The 23,699-nt window shown below is 35.8% G+C and overlaps 1 protein-coding gene across 3 annotated transcripts in view; it reads left to right on the top strand.

Annotated features, from left to right (window-relative positions):
• GXYLT1 (glucoside xylosyltransferase 1) overlaps positions 1-22,501 on the top strand; it is a 55,603-nt gene extending 33,102 nt beyond the window's left edge. For all 3 annotated transcript variants that reach the window (XM_077870434.1, XM_077870435.1, XM_077870436.1), the window contains 3 exons: positions 5,017-5,140; positions 5,467-5,639; positions 16,379-22,501. In XM_077870434.1, the coding sequence (XP_077726560.1) occupies positions 5,017-5,140; positions 5,467-5,639; positions 16,379-16,540 (459 nt within the window). In that variant the 3' untranslated portion in view covers positions 16,541-22,501. The remainder of the gene's footprint in view (positions 1-5,016; positions 5,141-5,466; positions 5,640-16,378) is intronic.
• Positions 22,502-23,699: the final 1,198 nt, after the last annotated feature.

The following is a 23,699-nucleotide window of genomic DNA, read 5'->3' on the forward strand; positions in this document are numbered from 1 at the left end:
GCTGGCTCAGTCAGGGGAACATGTGGCTCTTGATCTTGGGGTTGTGAGTTTGAGCCCCATGTTGAGTGTAGAGATTACTTAAATAAACTTAAAAAATGTTTTAAATTGCAAAACAAAACCAGGCTCATAAAAATTTGTATGTAGAATTGTATGTAAATAAAAAGAAAAGCCTCCCCTTGCATACCATGCTTCCCAGTTTCGTTTCTTTGCTCATATAATGTTATAAATTTTGCTATATATTTTTCAGACCCATTAACAATATATTTTGAAACAGATATACATGTACATAAGCACTTCCATATAAAGTCCTTTTAATACATCTTCCATTTGCTTTTTTTACTTAGTAAATATATAACTGACTGATCTTTATGTCAGTACATAGACTATCACATTTTTAATGTGTGTATGAAATAACTGAGAATGAATGATTTGGTTTTATTGTTTGTATGTAGTAATATGAGCATATAGTTATATGGCTGAAAATATCTCATATTTTAACTTATACTTTCTTGACTATACTACCAGTGTGGAAAATTATATTTTCATTTACTTTTTGGCCATTTCTGTTTCCTCCTTTGTGAATGACTATTTGTTTATCCCCCTTGACCATTTCTCTACTTTAAAAACATTTTCTATAATCTGAACTTTTATGTGTAATGCCTCTTTTTTTTTAAAAAAAGATTTTATTTATTTATTCACGAGAGACACACAGAGAGGCAGAGATATAGGCAGAGAGAGAAGCAGGCTCCATGCAGGGAGCCCCACATGGGACTTGATCCTGGGCTAAAGGCAGGCACCAAACCACTGAGTCACCCAGGCGTCCCACCCCTTTTCTTTAAAAAAAAATTTTTTTTAAACTTAAAAGGTAACATACTGTGTATTATTAGTTTCTGAGGTAGAATTTAGTGATTTATCAGTTGCATATAACACCCAGTGCTCATTATATTAGGTGCCCTCCTTCATGCCCATCATGCAGTTACCTCCTCACCCACCCTCCCCTCCAGAAACCTTCAGTTTATTCCTTATAGTTGAGAGTCTCTTATGGTTTTCCTCCCACTCTGTTTTTATTTTATGTTTCTTTTCCTTCCCCTGTGTTCATCTTTTTCTTAAATTTCTCCTATAAGTGAAATCATATGGTATTTGACTGACTTATTTTGCTTAGCATAATACCCTTTAGTTCCATCCACCGTGTTGCAAATGGCAGGAGTAATATTCCATCATATATGCACATGTGTGAGTACACACACACACATAGCCAGTAGCTTTGGATATTGTGGACATTGCTGTTACAAACATTGGAGTACATGTGCCCCTTTGAATCCTTTGGGTGAATACCTAGTAGTGCAGTTACTGGGTTATAGGTAATTCTACTTTTAACTTTAAGGAACCTCCATACTGTTTTCCAGAGGGGCTGCACCAGTTTGCATTCCCACCAACAGGGTAAGAGGGTTCCCTTTTCTTCACATCCTTGCCAACACCTTGTTTCCTGAGTTAATTATAGCCATTTGACAGGTGTGAGGTAGTATCTCATTGTGGTTTTGATTCGTATTTCCTTGATGAGTGATGTTGAACATTTTTTCATGTATCTGTTAGCCATTTGTATGTCTTCTTTGGAGAAATATCTGTTTATGTCTCTGCCCATATGTTGACTGGATTATCTGTTTTTTGCATGTTGGGTTTGATAAGTTCTTTATAGATTTTGGATATGAGCCCTTTATCTGATAATATCATTTGTGAATATCTTCTCCCATTCCATAGGTTGTCTTTTAGTTTTGCTGATTATTTCCTTTGTTGTGCAGAATGCTTTTTCAATCCTGATGAAGTCCCAGTGGTTCATTTTTGCTTTTGTTTCCCTTGCCCCTGGAGACAATGCCTAGCAGGAAGTTGCTGCAGCTGAGGTCTGAGAGTTCTCCTCTGTTTTCCTCTAGGATTTTGATGGATTCCTAGCTCACATTTAGATCTTTGATCCATTTTGAATTTATTTTTGTGTATGGTGCAAGAAAGTGGTCCAGTTTCATTCTTCTTACATGTGGCTGTCCAGTTTTCCCAGCACCATTTATTGAAGAGACTGTCTTTTTTCCATTGAATATTCTTTCCTACTGTGTTGAAGATTAGTTGACCATAGAGTGAGGGTCCATTTCTGGGTTCTCTATTCTGTTCCATTGATCTATGTGTCTTTTTTTTTGTGCCAGTACCATACTGTCTTGATGATTACAGTTTTGTAGTACAGAAAATTGTGATGCCTCCAGCTTTGCTTTATTTCTCAACACTCCTTTGGCTGTTCAGGGTCTTTTGGACCCTGGAGTCTGGAATTGTGATGGAGTCTGGAATTGTGATGCCTCCAGCTTTGGAGTCTGGAATCGTGATGCCTCCAGCTTTGCTTTATTTCTCAACATTCCTTTGTCTTTTGTGGTTTCATACAAATTTTAGAATTGTGTCTTGTATCTTCCAGTTCTGCAAAGAATGATGGTGGTATTTTGGTAGGTATTGCATTGAATGTGTAAGTTGCTTTGGGTAGTATAGACTTTTATTTTTAAAGAAAAAAAATTTTTTTTTTTAGATTTATTTATTCATGAGAGACACACAGAGATAGGCAGAGACATAGGCAGGAGACATAGGCTTCCTGTGAGGAGCCTGATGTGGAACTCAATTCCAGGATCCCTGGATCACAACCTGAGCCAAAGACAGATGCTTAACCACTGAGCCGCCCAGGTCGTCCCCCCCCCCCTTTTTTTTTTTTAAATAGATCACAAGCAAGGGGAGCAGCAGGCAGAGGGAAGAGGAGGAAACAGGTTTCCCACTGAGCAGGAAACCTGGTGCGGGGCCTGATCCCAGGACCCTGGGATCATAACCTGAGCTGAAGACAGATGCTTAAATGAGCCACCCAGGTACCCCAGTAGTATGGACATTTTAACAATATTTGTCCATGAACATGGAATGTTTTTCCATTTCTTTAAGTCTTCCTCAATTTCTTTCATCAGTGTCCTATAGTTTTTGGAATACAGATCTTTCATCTCTTTGGTTAGGTTTGTTCCTGTGTATCTTACGGGTTTTGGTACAATTGTAAACAGGATTGAGTCCTTGATTTTTCTTTCTGCTACTTCATTGTTAGTGTATAGAAATGCAACAGACTTCTGTGCGTTAATTTTATATCCCGTGACTTTGCTGAATTCCTCCATCACTTCTAGCAGTTTTTTGGTGGAATCTTTTGAATTTTCTACACAGACTAAGTTTGACTTTTTTTGTAATGGCTCTTTTCTAGACTCATTTCTTAAGAGTTTTCATTGGTTGTCTTGGATATTCTAGGTTATATAATTAGCATATAATACTAGTGTTATTGCTTCTTTTCCAGTTTTTTGGTAGTAGGACTTTTTCTTTAACTTATAAAGGTGATTTTTCTCTCTTTGATTTTTTTCCCCTAAGACTGTACTAGACCGTGTAATTTTATCTTTCATTGATACTTTTCTTTGAATAGGTATACTTCTTTTATATATATTTATATATTTGAATGGAATGAGTCCAGTGAAGATCTGAACATGGCACGGGACAACGGGTCCGCCAGCTCTGTCTATGGAATATGTTGCTAGTCTTTGTCCTTGTACAATTCAGTTGCCTTTTCAGATTCTGAAAACATTTAGTTAACATGCTAATAGACTTATTTCAGAGTTGTCAGTTCAGTAAAGTATTTTCTTACTATTTCCTTAAGTAAAACTTCTTTCAGTCATTTTCCAGATTGTTTTGGGGGAATTTCTGATTATTTTATAATTACTGTGTTTACTATGTTCTGAGAAACTTCACACAAGGGTAATACAATTATATTAGATAATACTTAGTTTAAATATATATAGCTTTTTCCCCTAGGAACTCTTACTTGTCTTTCTTAAAGGATAGGTTGTTTATACCCCCATTATGTCTATTATATATCCTAGAATAGCTTATAACAATGTCTTTCATTGTATATGAAGGATCAATTTTGTTTTTTAAATCTACAGTTTTTCATGAGTCAATACTTTGTAAAAAGGACGTATGTAAGTTACTAGAAAAATATTAGATAGTTCTGTTGAGTTGCTATAAAGGTTTCCCAATATTACTCTTGATTTGTGTATGTAATATTGTGAAGGATTTAAAAAAATTCACTGATATGCAGACTGCACTTTGAGGAATATTGAGTTAAATCTAAAGTACTTAAAAGAGTCAAATGGATTGAAAAGTCTTAGTATTCAGGTCTACAACTTCTCACTCACATTCATAAGATCCAGAGCCCTCTTTCAACTCTGTTGTTTCTTTGGGTATTTGATTTTGTGTTCTAAAATAATGAGCTCTGAGGACAACCCTCTCAGGTCTTCTCCTTCTTTGGGAGCGTTGTACTATTTCCAATAAACTTTGCTTTGCTGCCCACAAAAACAAAACAACACTCTCCCCACCCAAAACCAGTGAGCTGTGAGCAGCTTTATAGAGGCTGAAAAGGCATCTGATGAATTTCACTATCTGTTTTTGATTTATCAGTTTCAAATCAAGCTCTTCGAAATGTCAGTTATAAAAGATTAGCAAATCAGTCTAAGAATTATAGTGATCCTGATAACAGTAATAGCTAACACTGAATATGTGCCATGTGCCAAGTACTGTCCAAATGTATTTTTTTTATATGTTAAAAGTTGAACCCACAACAACTCTGTGACACAGACATAGGCACCCAAACTGTCTGCATTTTAGGATGAGGTCACAGTCACAGTACTTTAAAAAATCACCTGCTTTCTCTTTCCCATTCTTTCCTGACTTATTAATTTTATCAATTCTGCATGCAGCTTCAGATATAACTTCTTTTATTATCATCCCTATTCCCAAATGGACAGCCCTAGTCACATTTAGGTTTACATTAGAGTCACTTGGTTTTATAACAGAAGAAGTTTGCATTTCTTGTTGCTCTGTAATGCTAAGGGAAGAATGGGGAACTGTCATTTTGCTGTCATATTAAACATGAAAGCCTGAGGATCTTCTTAATGTATTTACCAACAGAATGACATGACAACTGTACGGCTGCGATGGGGAGATATGCTTATGCCATTGCTTAAAAAATACAAACTAAACATCACATGGGGGGATCAAGATCTGTTGAATATCATCTTTTTTCATAATCCAGGTAATCATTTAAATTCCTTTTATTCTTTGCATTTGTAAAAAAAAAATCATTGATAATATATAGTCAAAATGAAGAAATGCATTTATTTTGGCTTATATTAATGATTATCACTGTTTATGTTTAAGACAGAGTAAAACTTTTCATTTTTTAATTTTTAAACTTTTCTTAATACTATTTTTGCAGAAAGGGATCTAAATGCCAAACATATTTTTCACTATTTTAAATCTTTTCCTGTAAGAGCTGTTTTTTAAACTGAAAGTTTTACAGAATTTTAATTCTGTAGAATTAGGGTTATTTGCTTCATTATTTTATTTTTCTTCACATAGAAAGCCTTTTCGTTTTTCCATGTCAATGGAATTATCGACCAGATCATTGTATATATGGAAGCAATTGCCAGGAAGCAGAAGAAGAAGGAATCTTTATTCTTCATGGGAACAGAGGTGTTTACCATGATGATAAGCAACCAGCATTTAGAGCTATTTATGAAGCACTGAGAAATGTAAGAATGTGTTTTTTTGTTTTTTTTTTTAACTTTTTATGTTGAAATTCTTACAAACTTAGAGAATTTGCAAGAATATACAAAGCAGTTCCATATCCTTTACTCATGTTCATTAATTATTAATATTTACTTCATTTGCTTTATCATTGTTTCTTTTCCAATATAGACATGTTTTATTCTGAACCATTTGAATGTAAGTTGCACACATCATGCTCTTTTGCTCCTTAAAGACTTTAGTGTGTTTTCACTAAGAACAGGACATTGTCTTATTAACCACAGTATAGGTATCAAACTCAGGAAATGTAATATTGATATAATACTCTCCTGCGTCTTTATTCTATTTCGATGTAGAACAGTTTCTCAGTTTTTGTCTTTTATGACATTGATATTTTTGGAGAATAGAGGCTCTTTTATCCTTTATCTTTTTTCTTATTAGAATGTTCTTCATATTGGCTTGTCTGATGTTTCCTTATGGTTAGGTTTGGGGTATCCCCACTATAAGCAAGGTAAGGTTCTCAGGGTATCACTTTCACAGTCAACCTTTGTCTACCTGCCTTTAATTGGTGATACTGCTTTTGATCATTCACTCAAAATGTTCAATTTCTCCACTATGTAGTAGTTTTTCCTCTTCTAAGCAGTCTGTGGGGAGACTCTTTAAAATCTTGTAAATAGGGGGATCCCTGGGTGGCTCAGCGGTTTAGCGCTTGCCTTTGGCCCAGGACATGATCCTGGAATCCCGAGATCCAGTCCCACGTCGGGCTCCCGGCATGGAGCCTGCTTCTCCCTCTGCCTGTGTCTCTGCCCCTCTCTCTCTCTCTCTCTCTCTCTCTGTCTATCATGAATAAATCTAAAAAATTAAAAATAGAAATTAAAAAAAAGGAAATAAAAAATAAAATCTTGTAAATATCCTCATCAAAATTTCCGTGTTGCATTTAGCGTCCATTATTAGTTCTTGTTTAAACCAGTCTTTACTATGGTAGTTGCAAATTGATGATTGTCCAGCCCTAGTTTTCCTTCTCTGTACAACTTTGGCCATGAGGATTCTCCTGTAAGGAAGAGACATTCCCTTTTGCCCATTTATTGATAGATACATTATCAGTAAGAAATCATTGATAGGTTTTTTTTTTCAGTGATTTATAATGCATTATTTATGTTTTTTTTCTTTTTTAAGATTTTATTTATTTATTCATGAGAGACCCAGAAAGAGAGAGAGAGGCAGAGACACAGGCAGAGGGAGAAGCAGGCTCCATGCAGGGAGCCTGACATGGGACTCGATCCCAGGTCTCCAGATCAGGCCCTGGACTGAAGGCGGCCTTAAACCGCTGAGCCACCCGGGCTGCCCAGCATTATTTATGTTGATGACGAAGTTGTTTCCAATTTGGCCATTGGAGTCCCTTTTATAAAACTCATGTTCTCATCTGACATATTCCCTTCATTATTTTGAGTACCTCTTCATTATCTTTTTCAACAAAATATGCTAGGCTCAAATTGTTTTACTTTCCTTGCCCTAGCCCTGAAATTAACTGTCAGAGGAGCTCTAGTTTCTTTTAGAGGGCTCTGAGTGCTAGTCATGCTTATTGCTACAAGGATGTCTTCACTTCTGAGGCCCTTCAGTGACAGAGCTAGGAAATATAAATACACAGTACACATACATATAAAAACAATCATGTACTTAGACTGATACCTCCAGTTCTATTCCCCCAAGGCTCTTCCTGCTTTCTCCTACTCTATTTCCATTTTTTATCTCCTTCCATAGTTAGAATCCAGACTTGTAACATGAAACACTTCTTCATTTGCATAATCCTACAATACATTTAAAATAATTTCAGAAATGCTCCAGTCTTTGGTAAAAACCAACCTACTAAAAAAGTTAAGGATTTGTTCCTGTTATCTACTCCTCCCCCTAAAAGGGCATGTACTTAATACTATATGTTCAGCACTTGCTTGGATTTAGTTTTTTTTTATCTTGCCTTTCAGTGTGGTTATTTTATTTACTTGAAATACAGTTGGGTTTATTTGCTTCAGTATGCTTTCAATTTTAAGATTTTTTTCCTCTGTCTTTATTGATTCAACTTTAATTTGATATGCTAAATGTTAATACACCTCAGGAAGTGAAAACTATATATGGGTTTACTCAGAAATAGCACTTTTTCCCCCACTCCTTCTACCCCAAGTCCCCTACCCCATAGATTACCAATTTTATTGTTTTCTGGTTTGTCTTTCCTATTTAGGTGAACAGATATATGTATCTTTTGTAATCCACGTTTTCTTACACAAAAGGTAGCAAGTTATTTGCCGTTTTTTTTTTGTTTTTTTTTTTTTTTACTTAAAATAGTCTAAGAATTCATGCATGTATAAATCTCTTCCTCTTTTCTTAAAAATTTTATTGTATTTCTGGTGCAGTTAACATATAGTTATATTGGTTTCAGGTTGCAAAGTAGTGATTCAACAATTCCGTACATCGCATGCTCCCTTGCCTCTGGAGACATGTCTTGCCTCTGGAGACATGTCTAGCAAGAAGTTGCTGCAGCTGAGGTCAAAGAGGCTGCTGCCTCTGTTCTCTAGGATTTTAATGGAATCCTAGCTCACATTTAGGTCTTTGATCCATTTTGAATTTATTTTTGTGTATGGTGCAAGAAAGTGGTCCAGTTTCATTCTTCTACATGTGGCTGTCCAGTTTTCCCAGCACCATTTGTTGAAGAGACTGTCTTTTTTCCATTGAATATTCTTTCCTGCTGTGTTGAAGATTAGTTGACCATAGAGTTGAGGGTCCATTTCTGGGTTCTCTATTCTGTTCCATTGATCTGTGTGTCTGTTTTTGTGCCAGTACCATACTGTCTTGATGATTAGTTTTGTAGTACAGTTTGGAGTCTGGAATTGTGATGCCTCCAGCTTTGCTTTTTGTTTTCAACATTCCTTTGGCTGTTCAGGGTCTTTTGTGGTTCCATACAAATTTTAGGATTGTTCTAGCTCTGAAAAATGCTGGTGGTATTTTAATAGGGGTTGCATTAAATGATTGCTTTGGGTAGTATAGACATTTTAACAACGTTTGTTATTCCAGTCCATGGGCGTGGAATGTTTTTCCATTCCTTCATGTCTTCCTCTGTATCTTTCATCAATATCCTATAGTTTTCAGAGTACAGATATTTTCTCTCTTTGGTTAGGTTTATTCCTCGGTGCAGTTGTAAATGATATCGATTCCTTTGTTTCTTTTTCTGCTGTTTCATTATTGGTGCGTAGAAATGCAATAGATTCCCGTACCTTGATTTTATATCCTGTGACTTTGCTGACTTCATGTATCAGTTGTAGCAATTTTTTGGTGGAGTCTTTTGGGTTTTCTACATAGAGTATCTATGTTGTCTGCAAATAGTGAAAGTTTGACTTCTTCCTTGCCTCCTTGGATGCCTTTTATTTCTTTTTGTTGTCTGATTGCTGAGGCTAAGACTTCCAGCACTATGTTAAATAGTAATGGTGAAAGCGGAAATCCCTGTCTTGTTCCTGACCATAGAGGGAAAGCTCCTGGTTTTCCCTCACTGAAGATATTAGCTATTAATCTTCTGTATATAGCCTTTAATATGTTGAGATATGTTCCATCTATCCCTACTTTGTTGAGAGGTTTTTTTGTTTTTTATTTTTTAAAAGATTTTATTTGTTTATTTATTTATTTATTTGTTTTAAAGATAGTAAGTGTGGGGAGAGGAGCAGAGAAAGAGGGACAAGCAGGCTCCGCACCTGACACGGGGCTTGATCTTACAACCCTGAGATCATGACCTGAGCCAAAATCAAGTCAGATACCCAGCCGACTGAGCCAGGCACCCTGAGAGTTTTTATCAAGAATGGATGCTGTATTTTGGTAAATATTTTTTTCTGCATCTGTTGAGAGAATCATATGATTCTTACACTTTTTTTTTTATTAATGTGGTATATCGCGTTGATTGATAGGCAAACATTGTATGACCATTACATCCCAGGATTAAATCCTGCTTGATTGTGGTGAGTGATTCTTTCAACGAACTATTGGATTTGATTTGCTAGCATCTTGTTGAGAATTTTTGCATCCATATTCATTAGAGGTATTGGCCTGTAGTTCTCTGTTTTGGTGGGATTTTTGTCTGGTTTTGGAATCAAGGTAATGCTAGTCTCAGAAGGAGTTTGGAAATTTTCCATTTGTTTTTGGAACAATTTGAGAAGAATAGCTATTAATTCTTTAAATGTCTGGTAGAATTGCAAGGCCATCTGGCTCTGAATTTTTGTTTGTTGAGAGATTTTTGATAACTGATTCAATTTCTTTGGTGGTTATAGATCTGTTCAAATTTTCTATTTCTTCCTATTTCAGTTTTGGTAGTTTTTGTGTTTCTAGGAATTTATTCATTTCTTCCAGATTGCCCAGTTTATTGGCATATAATTTTTCGTAATATTTTCTTATGCTTATTTATATATCTGTGGTGTTGGTTGTGCTCTCTCTTCTTTCTTTCATAATTTTATTTATTTGGGTCTTTCTCTTTTTGATAAGTCTGGCTAGAGGTTTATCAGTTTTATTAATTCTTTCCAAGAACCAGTTCTTAGTTTTGTTGATCTGTTCTACTATTTTTTTGTTTATTTCTGCTCTGATCTTTATTATTTCCCTTTCTGCTGGCTTTAGGCATTATTTACTGTTTCTTTTCTAGCTCCTCTAAGTGTCAGGTTAGGTTGTATATTTGAGACTCCTTACTTCTTGAGGTAGGCCTGTATTGCAGTTTACTTCCCTCTTAGGACTTGTCTTTACTGCAGCCCAACTGTTTTGGACTGTTGTGTTTTCATTTACATTTGCTTCCATGTATTTTTAAAATTCTTTATTTCCTGGCTAACCCATTCATTCTTCAGTAGGCTGTTCTGTCTTTCCAATTGTTTTTTTTTTGTGTGTGTGTGTGTGATTGACTTCAAGATTCATAGCGTTGTAGTCTGAAAATATGCATGGAATGATCTTGATCTTTTTGTACTTGTTGAGGGCTATTTGTGACCCAGTATGTGGTCTATTCTGGAAAACGTTCAACATGCACTTGAAAAGAATGCCAATACCCATTTATTTAAGTCTATCTTTAACCCAAAGATTTGAGATACTGTCATATACTAGAGCTCCATTTGCAATTTCTGAATTTTCTGTTTTGTTCCATCGATCTATCTGTACTAATGCCATATTATTTTAGTTATAAAGGTGTTGTACTATGTTTTAATAACTGGTACAGTTACTCCCATTTCAGAGCCTACTATTAGTGTTTTCCTAGCTATTGTATATTTATTTTTTTACATATATTAACTCATTTAACTACATAAAAACCTTTGTATTTTTATTGGGAGTGAATCAGTTTCTTGTATTGACTTAGGAGCTGCTGACATTTTGATGGTGTTGAGACATTTGGTTGTTGAGACATCTTAAGAACATGGGCTATCTTTCCATTTGTGTCTTTTGGGAATGTTTAATAGATTTCTTAATTTAAACTTTGAAAATATCTTATGTTTATGCTTAGGTATTTTATCTTGTTGCCTTTGTAAATGTGGTTTCCTCTTTTTAGCATCTGCTTTATATTGAGTTTGAGAAAATTATGCTACTCCTTTCCCACTTTTGCCCAAGATAGCTGTTCTTCTTTTGTATTTCCTTGTTCTTACCATCCTTTTGTGTAGTTAAGGTGGGTTGACAGGGAGAGATGACTATGCTTTACATACCTCTACTTTGATGCATGAACCAGGTATCCATGAATGTGTTGTGGACCAAAACTTAGGGCAAATCCAAATGAAGATTGGATTTATGATTTTGCTTAATGAGCTATATTCCTCATTGTCTATGCAGTTAATTCTCTGATACCTGGGGAGAAGTGTATGTGATCACATATCTCTCATGCAGATGGACTCTTTGTTTTTGCTAGACTGTGCCTAATCTTGTGTGGACATGAAGACAGAACATAAATAATAGGGGAGTGCTAGTTTGATTTAAGTATGGGAGTCAGGAGAAGAGCTGATTACCTCTATTTTATAGATTCTTGTTCTTTTTATTGCTAATGACTGGTCTAGTACAGCCTCATTAATAGGAATGGGGATGAAAATATTTAACTATAATACATTGTGGCAGAGACTCTACTAGAACTGTAAGAGTATAAGAGCTTTGTTTGCCTTGAAAGGCCAGGGAAAGCCTTGCACCTCACTCAGAGGAAGCCTTTGAAGTATGCCTTGAATGAGGAAGAGTTTTCCAGGAGCAGGGTCTATCTGGACAGAGTACTGCCTGAGAAAAAGGCTGAGGGATTTTCAAAACAAAAAACACTTTTTTCATGAAAAGTCTTAGAGAGTTCAGGTGTGGAGGTCCATGCCTGAGTTCATTTGGAGTAGAGTGCTAGATAAAGGTAGGCAGTGGTTGGGCTGGGATCAATGTGGTAATGATATGTTGTGTTACGGTGATCTGCAATGATAAGGAATTGAAATTTTTTCCTGGAAATCAGTATTTCTCAAACTTGGTGGTAGACAAAGTGCTAATGGCATTGTAGGCTACCATTTTGTGTATTATTTGCTAAGTTTCTTCTCCTGTAAACTTGACAGATAGTTTCTGTATAATCAGTTTATCATGATATAGCTACACTCACTGAAGAATTATAAAATTTAGTGTTGATGTTCATTTTAATATAGCAGACCTTATATGCCCCCAGAAATCAATTTTGTCTATTAATAATGCTATATCATGGGTTGTCAAAAGGTGATAAAAATGAAGAAAAGTACTTTTGGGGTTCTGAGACTGCAGAATAGGAAAGAAATGGATTCCTATAAAAATATGACTTCTTTGTTTCCTTTGAGCATTAAGAAAATCCATTATTAAGGAATTAAATTTCACTATTTTTATCTAATCTTTTCTTTGATCTTTGTAAATGTATACCTTTAAATAGCTGAATAATGGCTTTTAGCTAATTACACTTGATTTAAAAAAATCTTTTAAAATGATTTCAAAAACTGAACTGATTATTTATTTGTTTTGAATCTGTATTAACTATAGCTATATCTTTCCATTTTTCAATTTAATGAAGTTAATCAGTCTTTTATGGTGCTCTTGGTTAGTGTTTTTATCTTCTTATCTATAATTCAACGGGAAGTGTAATTTTTAAAAGCAATGTATGCAGACAAGGGTATTTATGCAAGTTGCAGACAGAAGCTTAGTCATAGCCATCGAATGCAATGAACAATATGAATTATAAAGGATATGAACCATCTTTAAAATGTAAATGCATGGCTGTGTCTTCCAGCAAATCAAGTTTTACAGTCCATACATATTTGTTAAATATTAGTTGTTGAGTGAATACAAATATTAAGATTAAAAATTGCTAATGCAAAATGGAAACAAAACATTTTATTGCTCTATAAGGTATTTTCTGCTTCATGTATATCATTCTGAATTACATTTCTTGGTGGTTCTGTGTTAACTTTGATTTACTTCACATCCTGCTTATATTTGCATAACTATCTCTGCAATGGAGTCGCCCTGAGTGTTTCCCTCCTGTGCTACCGTGGTGTCCCCCACCTCCCCACCCTGCCCTTATCCGTTCCAAGCCCCCTAGTGGATGTCTGAAGCTACAGATAGTACTGAACCCTATATGTACTATGTTTTTTTTTCTATTCATACATATCTATGATAAAATTTAATTTATAAATTAGACACATAAGAGGTTAAGAACAATAATTAATAATGAAGTAGAATAGTTATAACAATATATTGTAATAAAAGTTATGTGAATGTGGCCCCTCTCAAAATAGTTTATTGTCCTATACTCATCCTTCTTGTGACAATGTGAGATGATAAAATGCCTACGTAATGAGATGAAGTGAGGTGAATGATGTAGGCATTGTAACATAGAGTAGGCTACTGTTGACCTTGTCACAATATGTCAGGAGGAGGATCATCAGCTTCCAGACTGCAGTTGGCTGCAGGGAACTGAAACAATGGAAAGTGAAATAGTGGTTTTAGGGTATACTGTTGTACCTTCTTGTATGTAGTTAGCTCATAGCATTTGTTGGATTGAACTGCCATTCTACCATATTTTTAAAACATGTTCAATTCTTTGAAGATGCCTTAGATTATCTAACTGGCCATTTTAACTAGCTCAGTACTTATTCTCTGCCTTTCAACTGACAGTCTTATATATAAAGCATGACCTTCTTAAAAGTTTGTGTACTGGGTACTGTGCCAGTGAAGGAGTGATTAACTCCTTCCTTTTCCTGAGTCAGGAAAGGCATCTCAGAAGTGCTGACATTTGAACTGAGCTGTAAGAATGAGTACCAGGCAGAGAAGGAAAAGTGAAGATGAGTCAGGCATTGCATGCAGTGTGGAAAAAGGCCTGCAGTCAGGTGAGGCCACATGTGGCTTCTGGGAAGGGCAATACCTAGATGCAAGTTATGTCCTGCACAGCTCTGCTGTAGATTATGTGAATGGCATTGCTTAGTAAGAAAAAGATGATAATTTAGTCTTCCCATTGTTATCAGCCTCTCAACGACAATTGCGCAAGAATGTTTCTTGTACACATTGAGATATTACTTGACAGTCACTTGATAGAGGTGATAAACCTTGATAGAGTCTGCCTTTTTCAGCATGGCTGCCACTTTTAACCCCAAATACATTTTAGTGTGTCTGTGTATAATATTTAAAAAGTCTAGCTTTTAATAGTTTTCCCAGATACTTACGTACCAATTAGTATTATTTTCATTACATTTTTCCTAGTTAAGCATCCTTTCTTTTCTTTTCTTTTCTTTTCTTTTCTTTTCTTTTCTTTTCTTTTCTTTTTTTTATTTTTTATTTATTTATGATAGTCACAGAGAGAGAGAGAGAGAGAGAGAGAAAGAGGCAGAGACACAGGCAGAGGGAGAAGCAGGCTCCATGCACCGGGAGCCCGACGTGGGATTCGATCCCGAGTCTCCAGGATCGCGCCCTGGGCCAAAGGCAGGCACCAAACCGCTGCGCCACCCAGGGATCCCTTCTTTTTTTTTAATCTTTTCTTTTTTAAGATTTTATTTATTTATTCATGAGAGACAAAGAGAAAGAGAGGCAGAGACACAGGCAGAGGGAGAAGCAGACCCCATGCAGGGAACCCAATGGGGGACTCGATCTCAGGACTCCAGGATCATTCCCTGAGCTGAAGGCAGGCGCTCAACCGCTGAGCCACCCAGGCGTCCCTAATCTTTTTTTTTTTTTTTCCTTAAGATTTTATTTATTTAATAGAGCACAAGCAGGGAGAGGGAGAAGCAGTCTCCCCGCTGAGCAGGGAGCCCAATGAGGGGCTCCATCTCAGGACCCTGGGATCATGACCTGAGTCAAAGGCAGATGCTTAACTGACTGAGCTACCCAGGCGCTCCTTTTTTTTTAAATCTTAACAATGTTTATCTTCAGTGTATCTGATGAAGTTTTAAAAGTCACCCCAAAGAGTGATGGTTTCAGCCAGTTAATGATCATAGTTTTCTTTCTAAAGAGAGACGGAGATTCAGCATCTCTTTATATCTTTACATTGATAAAAGCCATGTTACAAATTATCATCTAAGTTTATCCTGTTCTCCAAAGATTGGCTATGGCTTTTCCCATAGACTCACTTACTTGTGATTCCAATGGCACTTTCCTTTCCTCTCCCTCAGTGTCATGGTAGTGAACCTTGGGGAAACCCTCAAGTCATTTTGAGCCCTCTGAGATTTTAGGTTCTGCATTTCCTTCAGGAGCTTCCTTTTTTCACTGACTCCAAACACATAAAATGTTCTATTTTTAAGCCCCATCTATCTTTCTGATTGAAAATATGTCTAATTGCAAATGCCAAATCAAAAAGTATAGCTGGTTGAAAATACTAAAATCACAAGCTATTTTGCAAAATATATTTTCTGGGATATTATATATTTCACAGTAAAAAAGGATTCTGGTCAAAATATATTTTGGAACTAATGGGCCAAAAACATTCAGGAACATGTGTTTTTCATTTTACTGTTTATAGCTTTTCATGTGCTGGTGTGAGTTCCCATGAAGAGTGCACGGTGTGTAGCAGCTTCCAAATGCATTTACCTGTGGGACCACTTTGTATAGTTAAGGCTCTTTGGGAACCCCTGAACTGTGCTGTCATTTTGTCTTCTTCCACTTTATGCCTCTCTCTCAGTTCTTTGTAGTCCAGCCTCAACACTTAACGGAGTGATTTTTGGCTTTCCCTTTTTTTTTTTTAAATCTTTTTTTTTTTTTTTTTTAAATTTATGATAGTCACACAGAGAGAGAGAGAGAGAGGCAGAGACATAGGCAGAGGGAGAAGCAGGCTCCATGCACCGGGAGCCCGATGTGGGATTTGATCCTGGGTCTCCAGGATCGCGCCCTGGGCCAAAGGCAGGTGCTAAACCGCTGCGCCACCCAGGGAATCCCTATTTTTGGCTTTCCTTAAGTGTCTCTCAGATACCTTCAGAGCTTTCGATCATCATCTCCTACCAGTCAGTGTCTCTGGGCCTTCTTTGCCCTTGCACATGCTTTTGCCTTGGCTTGGGATGCTGTTCCTCTATTAGCTCTTCTCAGAAAAACTTTCCCTAATGCCCCCTGTGATTTACTGTGACTTTCTCCCTCCTCTCATGTGAGATCATAATTCATTGAAAATATTTGTTGAGCTTATGTACTTTTTGTGAGACTAAATGAAAGTTGTCAATATTGAAGAAGTTGTTTGGAGTATAATTGAGTTTATATATATATATCTTTGTCTTTTTTCTTTCTCTAGTGTTCTTTTAAAGATGACAACATCCGTTCCTTATTAAAACCTTTAGAACTGGAACTACAAAAGACAGTCCATACTTACTGCGGAAAAATTTACAAAATATTTATCAAACAGCTAACAAAAAGCATACAAGATCATTATGATAGACCACCAAAGGAAAGGTGATCCTCGGTGACCATTACATCGAATGAATTAAAACAACAAAATGTCAGAGGGCATGTGTGAAGGAATAGTCTTGGATGAAGTGTTCAGGAAGGAATTATTTATGTTCAGAATAATTGTTTTTCCTGAAGAAGTTAAATGAGCATATATTTATGTAATGAAGAATAAGTTAACGTCTTGGACCCCAACAAGAAGACGTTTTTGATCTCTGATGTTTTGTAATGTTATTTGCTGTCAGTCCAGTATTGGTGAAAATATTATTGAATGATTTGTACCCTACAGACTTTGGTTCACTCTTCTGCAGTAAGTAGGAACAGTAGGGGTGTATGGACAGAGAAAATGTACCTCATACACAGTGAAAACACTCAAACTGTGAGTATAGCAATAATTTTATGTCAGCACTAACCTCACTTTAAATGTGTGACAAAAAGTTTACAGGAGCAGAACAGGTTCTGTTTCTAAAGCAATGTGATGTAACCGATGTAACTATTGACAATCGATGTGTGCCTTTATACATTTCATCTCTGTTTTAAAATATTCCTGCGACAATCATGTTTAAAATTAGATTATAAGTAAGCTGCACATTTAAAATTGAGCTGTATAAGAAAGTGGGAAAACCATAAAAATGTTGAAGTTTTAGTCTGTGTGTGTTTGTGAAATGTAGTATTTTCGTTTGTATATGCTAACCTGTCTTGCCAAAACTCAGATCTGAGATTGTTAAACAGATATTTTTGGAAATTTTCATCACTGTAAGTGAAAATTTTCAGCTTTACTGGGCATTCTGGAAGCAAAAAATATGCTGATCATAAAGTGAGAACTTAACTAGAATACTTAGATGATAGTGGAAAATGTGATGGACCAAAAGGCATAAGCTATAAACTTCCTGTGAACAGTAGTTTTAGTTACAATGAAGCAGAAAAAAGTGGTCCATTTAAACTTTTTTCTTCTACCTCAGAATGGCTTTGCAAGATACTTTTGAAGAAGCAAAATGTAGAGAGCCTTACTTTAAGTCAGATAACTTTCATGGATGATTTGGGTTAAGAAGATTGTTGTATCTGGGTATAGAAAAAGTAGTTTCGATTGGGTTAATGTGCATATCTTCCTTTTTTGAACATCACTTAAGACTTTTTTTCAATCTTGAAGATAAGAAAAATATTACTTAGTGTTCTTGACTGCTCTCTAACTGTAGATTCTGAGTACTTAGCATGTACTGTGCTGTGGCATATATATCTCATTTTACGAAGTGCTGTATGGGTTATTCTTCTTTTTCCTTTTTGATATTTTAATGCTTAAATAGAGAAGGAAAAATCATGAAGGGGAAAAAAAACACTTCTATGAAAATAGTGGTGATCGGCTTTATATATAAAGGTAGAGTACCCTCTGTGGAGACATGGCATATGCAGAAAGACATGGCCAGTACAGCTGTCCCCTATCTTTTGCAGTTCAGTCAGGGCAAATTGAGAGAGAAATGTGTAAAAAAGGCAAATTAGAAGTTGATAACCAGCCCAGCACTCTTCGAACAGATGCGTTTAGAGAACACAATCTGTATGTTTTTGGCAGAATGCCATAGTGAATATAAGAACTTGTGAACTGTGCTGAAATTGAGTTTACTGAGTAGAAAATGAGAATCCTAGAATTTTGAAGTTTGGAGGGTATATATAAGATCATTTCTAATGGTCCCCAAAAGAGAACTTTGCCTGTCTATATTAGACTCTTGTGGGGAGCTTGTTGAGCATGGATCTCTGGGCTTTACCTTAGACTACTTGTGCACTGTGTCTAGGATAGGGTCTGCAAACTTTTTTTTAATGAAGAGATTTTAAAACTACACCAAAGTAGAACAGTACATTGGTACTCATCACCCAGATCAGACACTTAAATATCTTACCATATTTGTATCATCTATTCTTTTTTCCTTTGCTGAAGTATTTTAAAGAAAATGCCAGAAAGCCTGTTATTTCACCACTATGAGTACTTTGGTAACTACAATGACATCATGCCTCCTTTGACTTCATTTATTATCTATTGCTAAGCAAATTTCCTTAATTGTCTCCAGTGTTAGAATTAGGGTACAAAAAAAAAAGTCATCTTATGATTCTATTTTTAATAAGCATCTCAGATGATTTTGATATCAGCTAGTTTGGGAACGACTAGGAATCATTTTGCCAACTTGAAGGTTGAAGTTAGGATAACATAATTCTTGGCACAGTTGGTAGATTATAAATGTGATTCTGAAATATTAGCGGAATTGGAGTTATTGGTAAGATATGAATTTATATTATTAGTAAGTTTCTTAGGTTTAATTTTCTCAGTGAACAGAGAATCGCAGCCCCAGGGGCTCTACTAGAAGATTGGGGCTATGTAGAGTATGGTCATGATTTACTTCAACTGGATTTTATATTCTGGTCTCATGTTGTCAGACATTCCACATTATGGATCAGTTAGAAGGTTCTTCATCTGGTTTATTCAGACCTGACCTAATTAGGCATTTTACCATAAATTGGGATATGGTGAAAACTTTCTACTTCAGGACTGTATTTACCTAAGATTTAGGATATCATAGAAAATCTGTAACAGTAGAAAATGAGTTTTCTGAATTTATCTTTAGATAAGGTAACTTTGTCTTTGAGAATTCTTTAATAAGAGATGCAATTCTCAGCATTAATGAGGATTAAGTTATAGAACAACTTAGAAAACATATTATATTTCTTTTCATAAAACAGTATATCTATGCAGTTCATATAAATTACATTATATATTCTTTGAGTCCTTGTGTTAGAACAATTCTGACCTCAGAACTATCTCTGGGCTACAGTATTACCAAAGTGGAATGACTTTAAAATATAGTCAAATTTCATTTATATGAAGTAGCCATCTTAAAAGAATTTGGAAACCTTTAGAAAATATATTATGATTTACATTTTAAAGCAATACATAACTCCTCCCCCCCCCCCCCCCCCCGTGAAGAATAGTTCATAATGTATAAGGTTAACCCAGTTATCTTTTGGATACTTTAGAAACTGAAAGAACATTATCACTTAGTCATTACTCTTTCATTTTCCTCCTGTCACATGTTACTGGTATAATGGCAAGGAAACCAGGCTGTGTATTATATTTGGATTCTTCTCTTGGTTTGGGGCCTCAGGCATATCCTTTCACCTTCTCTGTGCCTTAGGTTTGTAAACAATATGCTCTTCCAACCTCATGAGTCTCAGAAGTCATAAGTCAGGACATTTTTGTGATTCAACAGAGTGAATGGATTTGAATGCATTCTGCATGGCTAATACATGCCACATGAGCCACTAGTGTTGAAGTTCTGTTTTGCCATGTTGCCTTCTATACAGATTATTCTGTTTCCTTAGTAAGGTGAATGTTTTCTGACATGTATTATATCTCCGGTAAGAATTTGTTTATATTATGTAAGGAGGAGTTTTTAAAGAAGAGAAAGCAGAGAAGAAAGGAGTGATTATAAATGAATGATCAAAAATAAAAGGAAGGAAAAAAGAGCAAGTGAGAAAAGTGGGGAAAGAGAAGGGAATAAAAGTGAGAATGGCAAAAGGCAGAGTAAGAGAAAAGATGGAATGAGAGTGGGAAAATCGAGAAGTGGAGGTGGAGAGAAATGCAGTGGAAACTGTCACTTTTTGAGTTGTAGCCCCCCACCCTGTGCCACTGTCTGCCTGCCCTCTGTTTTCAGTTGGCAAGGCCCTCTGGACTCAGGAAGGGTAGTGGCTTTTATGGAGGCAGGCAGCATAGTTTGATTTGTCAATTAATACTGTTCTGGTCATTCTACTCACTGATCTAAATTTAGTGATAATGATTCAACATTGTATTTCTTTACTGGATCCCAGTTTGTGAGCTAAGACCTACAGAAACACGATAACAAAGAACCCTCCTTTGTAATGTCCTTTTGGTCATGCTAGTTGTTGGATTATGCAAGACTGACCACATGGCTTCACAGGGGAGGCCGAGGTGGAGGGGAGGGCTTGGTTAGGTCTGAAGGGGTTCCCGGAATCTATTACAGAAGTTTTCCAGATGATACTGATAGGAAGCCAGATTTGGGAATCACTGCCTTGAATAGCAGCCTACATAATAAATCACATCTATTGATTCCCCAGTAGGCATACTTTCAGTAGAACTGTTATTTATAAATAGATTCAAGAGAATAGGAGACAGGAGAAACACATTGACGAGAAAAGCCTGGAAAGAAACTATTCCGTGTCTTTCAGAAGTTTGTATTGTAAGTAATAAATACCTTAGTAATCAGAACATCTTTGAAGTGTTTTAGAAAGATCATGGATTTGTGTTGTTGTTTTAAAAGACTTTTTTGGTTCCTTAGAGTAAATAGAGAAGGATAGTAGAGGTGCAATATGTCAGGTATGGGGCCAGTTATCCATTTATTAAATGTACTTTTAAGTGTCTTAAAACAAGTTGCCTTATTGCATTTTAATATTTAATAAAAGTAGATTTAATAATGATTTGTACTGTAACAGTTATCCTTTTTTACATTGCCAAAGCAACCCTTTTTTTGCCTCTTAAAGTCTGGCTAAGTTGTTCTGATGTTTGCTCTTTCCTAATTCACTGAACATGAAACCAGATTTCTAAAACCAAGTTATATAAACTTAAGTCTAAGAGGTGGCACAGGAATTTTTTTTTTTAAACCAGAAGTGAATATGATGTTAATTCAAATATCTAGAAATTATAGAACCATGAGAAGAATGTGGAATAGCATGTTAGACTAGTCACAATTTAAAATTGATTAAAATAAATGTCAAATTTACTTTTAAATGGAAAACAATGTATTGTTACCTCATCTCTACCAATAATTCCAAATGTCTCCTGGGATTATTTCTTTAGAATTTTCTATAAACTCAGTATTCAGACAATAGAGTGCCTTTGCAAAAATAGGGGAAAAAAAAAAAGAAATGAAAATTTCTCTTACTACCAATACTGTGAATGCTATTTGGAAGGTCTATGGTCAGATATTTTAGTATCAAACTGAAGAACTGAGGTGGAGGGATGCCTGGGTGGCTTAGCGGTTGAGCATCCGCCTTCGGCTCAGGTCATGTTCCTGGAGTCCTGGGATCGAGTTCCACGTTGGGCTCCCCGCAGGGAGCCTGCTTCTCCCTCTGCCTGCATCTCTGCCTCACTCTCTCTCTGTGTCTCTTATGGATAAATAGAGAAAATCTTAAAGAAAAAAGAATGGATGTGGAGCCTTTGCCTATGTTTGGTTAATATATACAATCTGAATTTGTAAGCATATTCACACACATAATACCATAGCAACTCCTTTAAAACATGAAGAGAACACAAGAGTATTATATTCCATTTAAAAAGTAAATTGACTTTGACTATGATAGTAAATAGCTGTTTTCAACTTTGTGTAAAATCTCTTCAGGGAATATTGGAATGTCGTGCAAAAATAATTCAGGGCTTGTTGTATACCTATAGAATATGTCATCCATTCAAGACTTAGCAGAACCCACATGCATAATATGCATTGTCATCAGTGTCTGAGAGCTGGACCAAATGGTTTTTGATGGATGTTATACCAGAAGATCTGTGAAGGAGATGGTGGTTTGCACCTGTTCCTGAAATCAGAAACTGGAAAAGGTTGCAGGTGTTTCCATTTTTCACAGGCATTTTGCATAAAGATATTAATATTTTGAGTAGTTAATGGTTTGAAAGCTGCAGGAAATCCTATTGGTGTACTGTGATATGTAGAAATTACTTCCTTTAAACTGCCTTTTACCTTAAAATGTTATGATTTTAGGATAATTTGGATATCTTCCTCCAAGTATTTTGTGTATCTTAAAATTTATTAAAGGGGAATAAGATTATAGACTTGGATGTAATCTGAGAATAACAGAAAGTTGCTTTGTTCTGTATCGGGGGAGTTGAGTTCATTTTTTCTTGAGAACCTGTATTCCTGTTGCTAAATAAACATGTACTCCATAAATATTTAATTTCTTCAAGTTGTGTGTCTGAATTATTCTAGCAATCAGAAACAATTTTAGAATCTTTAGGATTGGGATGCTTGATAACCAGGAGCCTGGGCAGTGGGCAGTTTCTGGAGTCGGGTATTTCTGCAGCTGAACAATGTTGTCAGGAACCTGGGTCCTATTTTTCCATTACCGTTCTCTCCATATGAGCTTGGTCTCACCACATGGCCACAAAGTGACGGCTAACATCCAGATCGCAATGACAACCAGAGGTAGAAATATATGTCTTTTTCTGTAAGTGGAAGGTTCTACTTGCTCTCATTGCCATAATAATATCTGTGCCTAAAACAGTCACTTTGCAAAGGTGATAAAACTAACAGTTGCTCAGACCGTGAAGATTTGCTCAAACTTAAAGATGGCTTTCCCTTGAAGAATGGCTGCTCGGAGGAAAGGGAACACATCAGGTTATGTTAGAAGTGGTGGGGTAGATTTTTCCTTGTCAATACATTAGATCCACCTCATTTTTTATAGCTGCATATTTCATAGTAATGTACTTATGGAGAGGTTAGCACACAGGCTTCTGAAATATAAATGCATAAGTAATGAGTTTTAACTTCACAGTATATAACCACTTTGCCCATTTTGCTAGTTAAGTGTAATTTAATTTGCTCTAAGGGGCATTAAATTGTGGACAAAAAACCTGGTATACCTCAGGCATCAAAGTAAATGGCAAATTGTTAAAGTTTTTAATAGGATCTTTGAATTTTATTTAGATTATGAAATTATCAAGATAGCTTCTATGTCATTTTACAGACAAAATTAGGTCTTGAAAAACAAGCTATTTTCTTTCATCCAGCCTCATCTTCTATTTCACCCATCCCGCCCCCCCACATCCCTTGGGTAACCATCAGTTTGTTCTCTATAGTTAATATTCTGTTGCATGGGTTGTCTCTTTTTTTTCCTTTGCTCACTTGTTTTGTGTCTTAAATTCTACATATGAGTGAGATCATATGGTATTTGCCTATCCTGACTGACTTATTTCGCTCAGCATCATACTTTCTAGTTCTATCCATGTTGTTGCAAAATATATTTTTTTGATTAAAAGATCATTTTTGTATAGTTAATACTAGTAAAATAATATTTTTGTGAGATTGATCTGTCTGAATATTGTTCCTTTAGGGTTACTCTACCTTTACATTATTTTTTTAAAAAAATATTTTGAGTAG

The sequence above is a fragment of the Canis aureus genome, chromosome 25 (genome assembly GCF_053574225.1).
Source record: "Canis aureus isolate CA01 chromosome 25, VMU_Caureus_v.1.0, whole genome shotgun sequence".
In the NCBI taxonomy this organism is placed as follows: domain Eukaryota; kingdom Metazoa; phylum Chordata; class Mammalia; order Carnivora; family Canidae; genus Canis; species Canis aureus.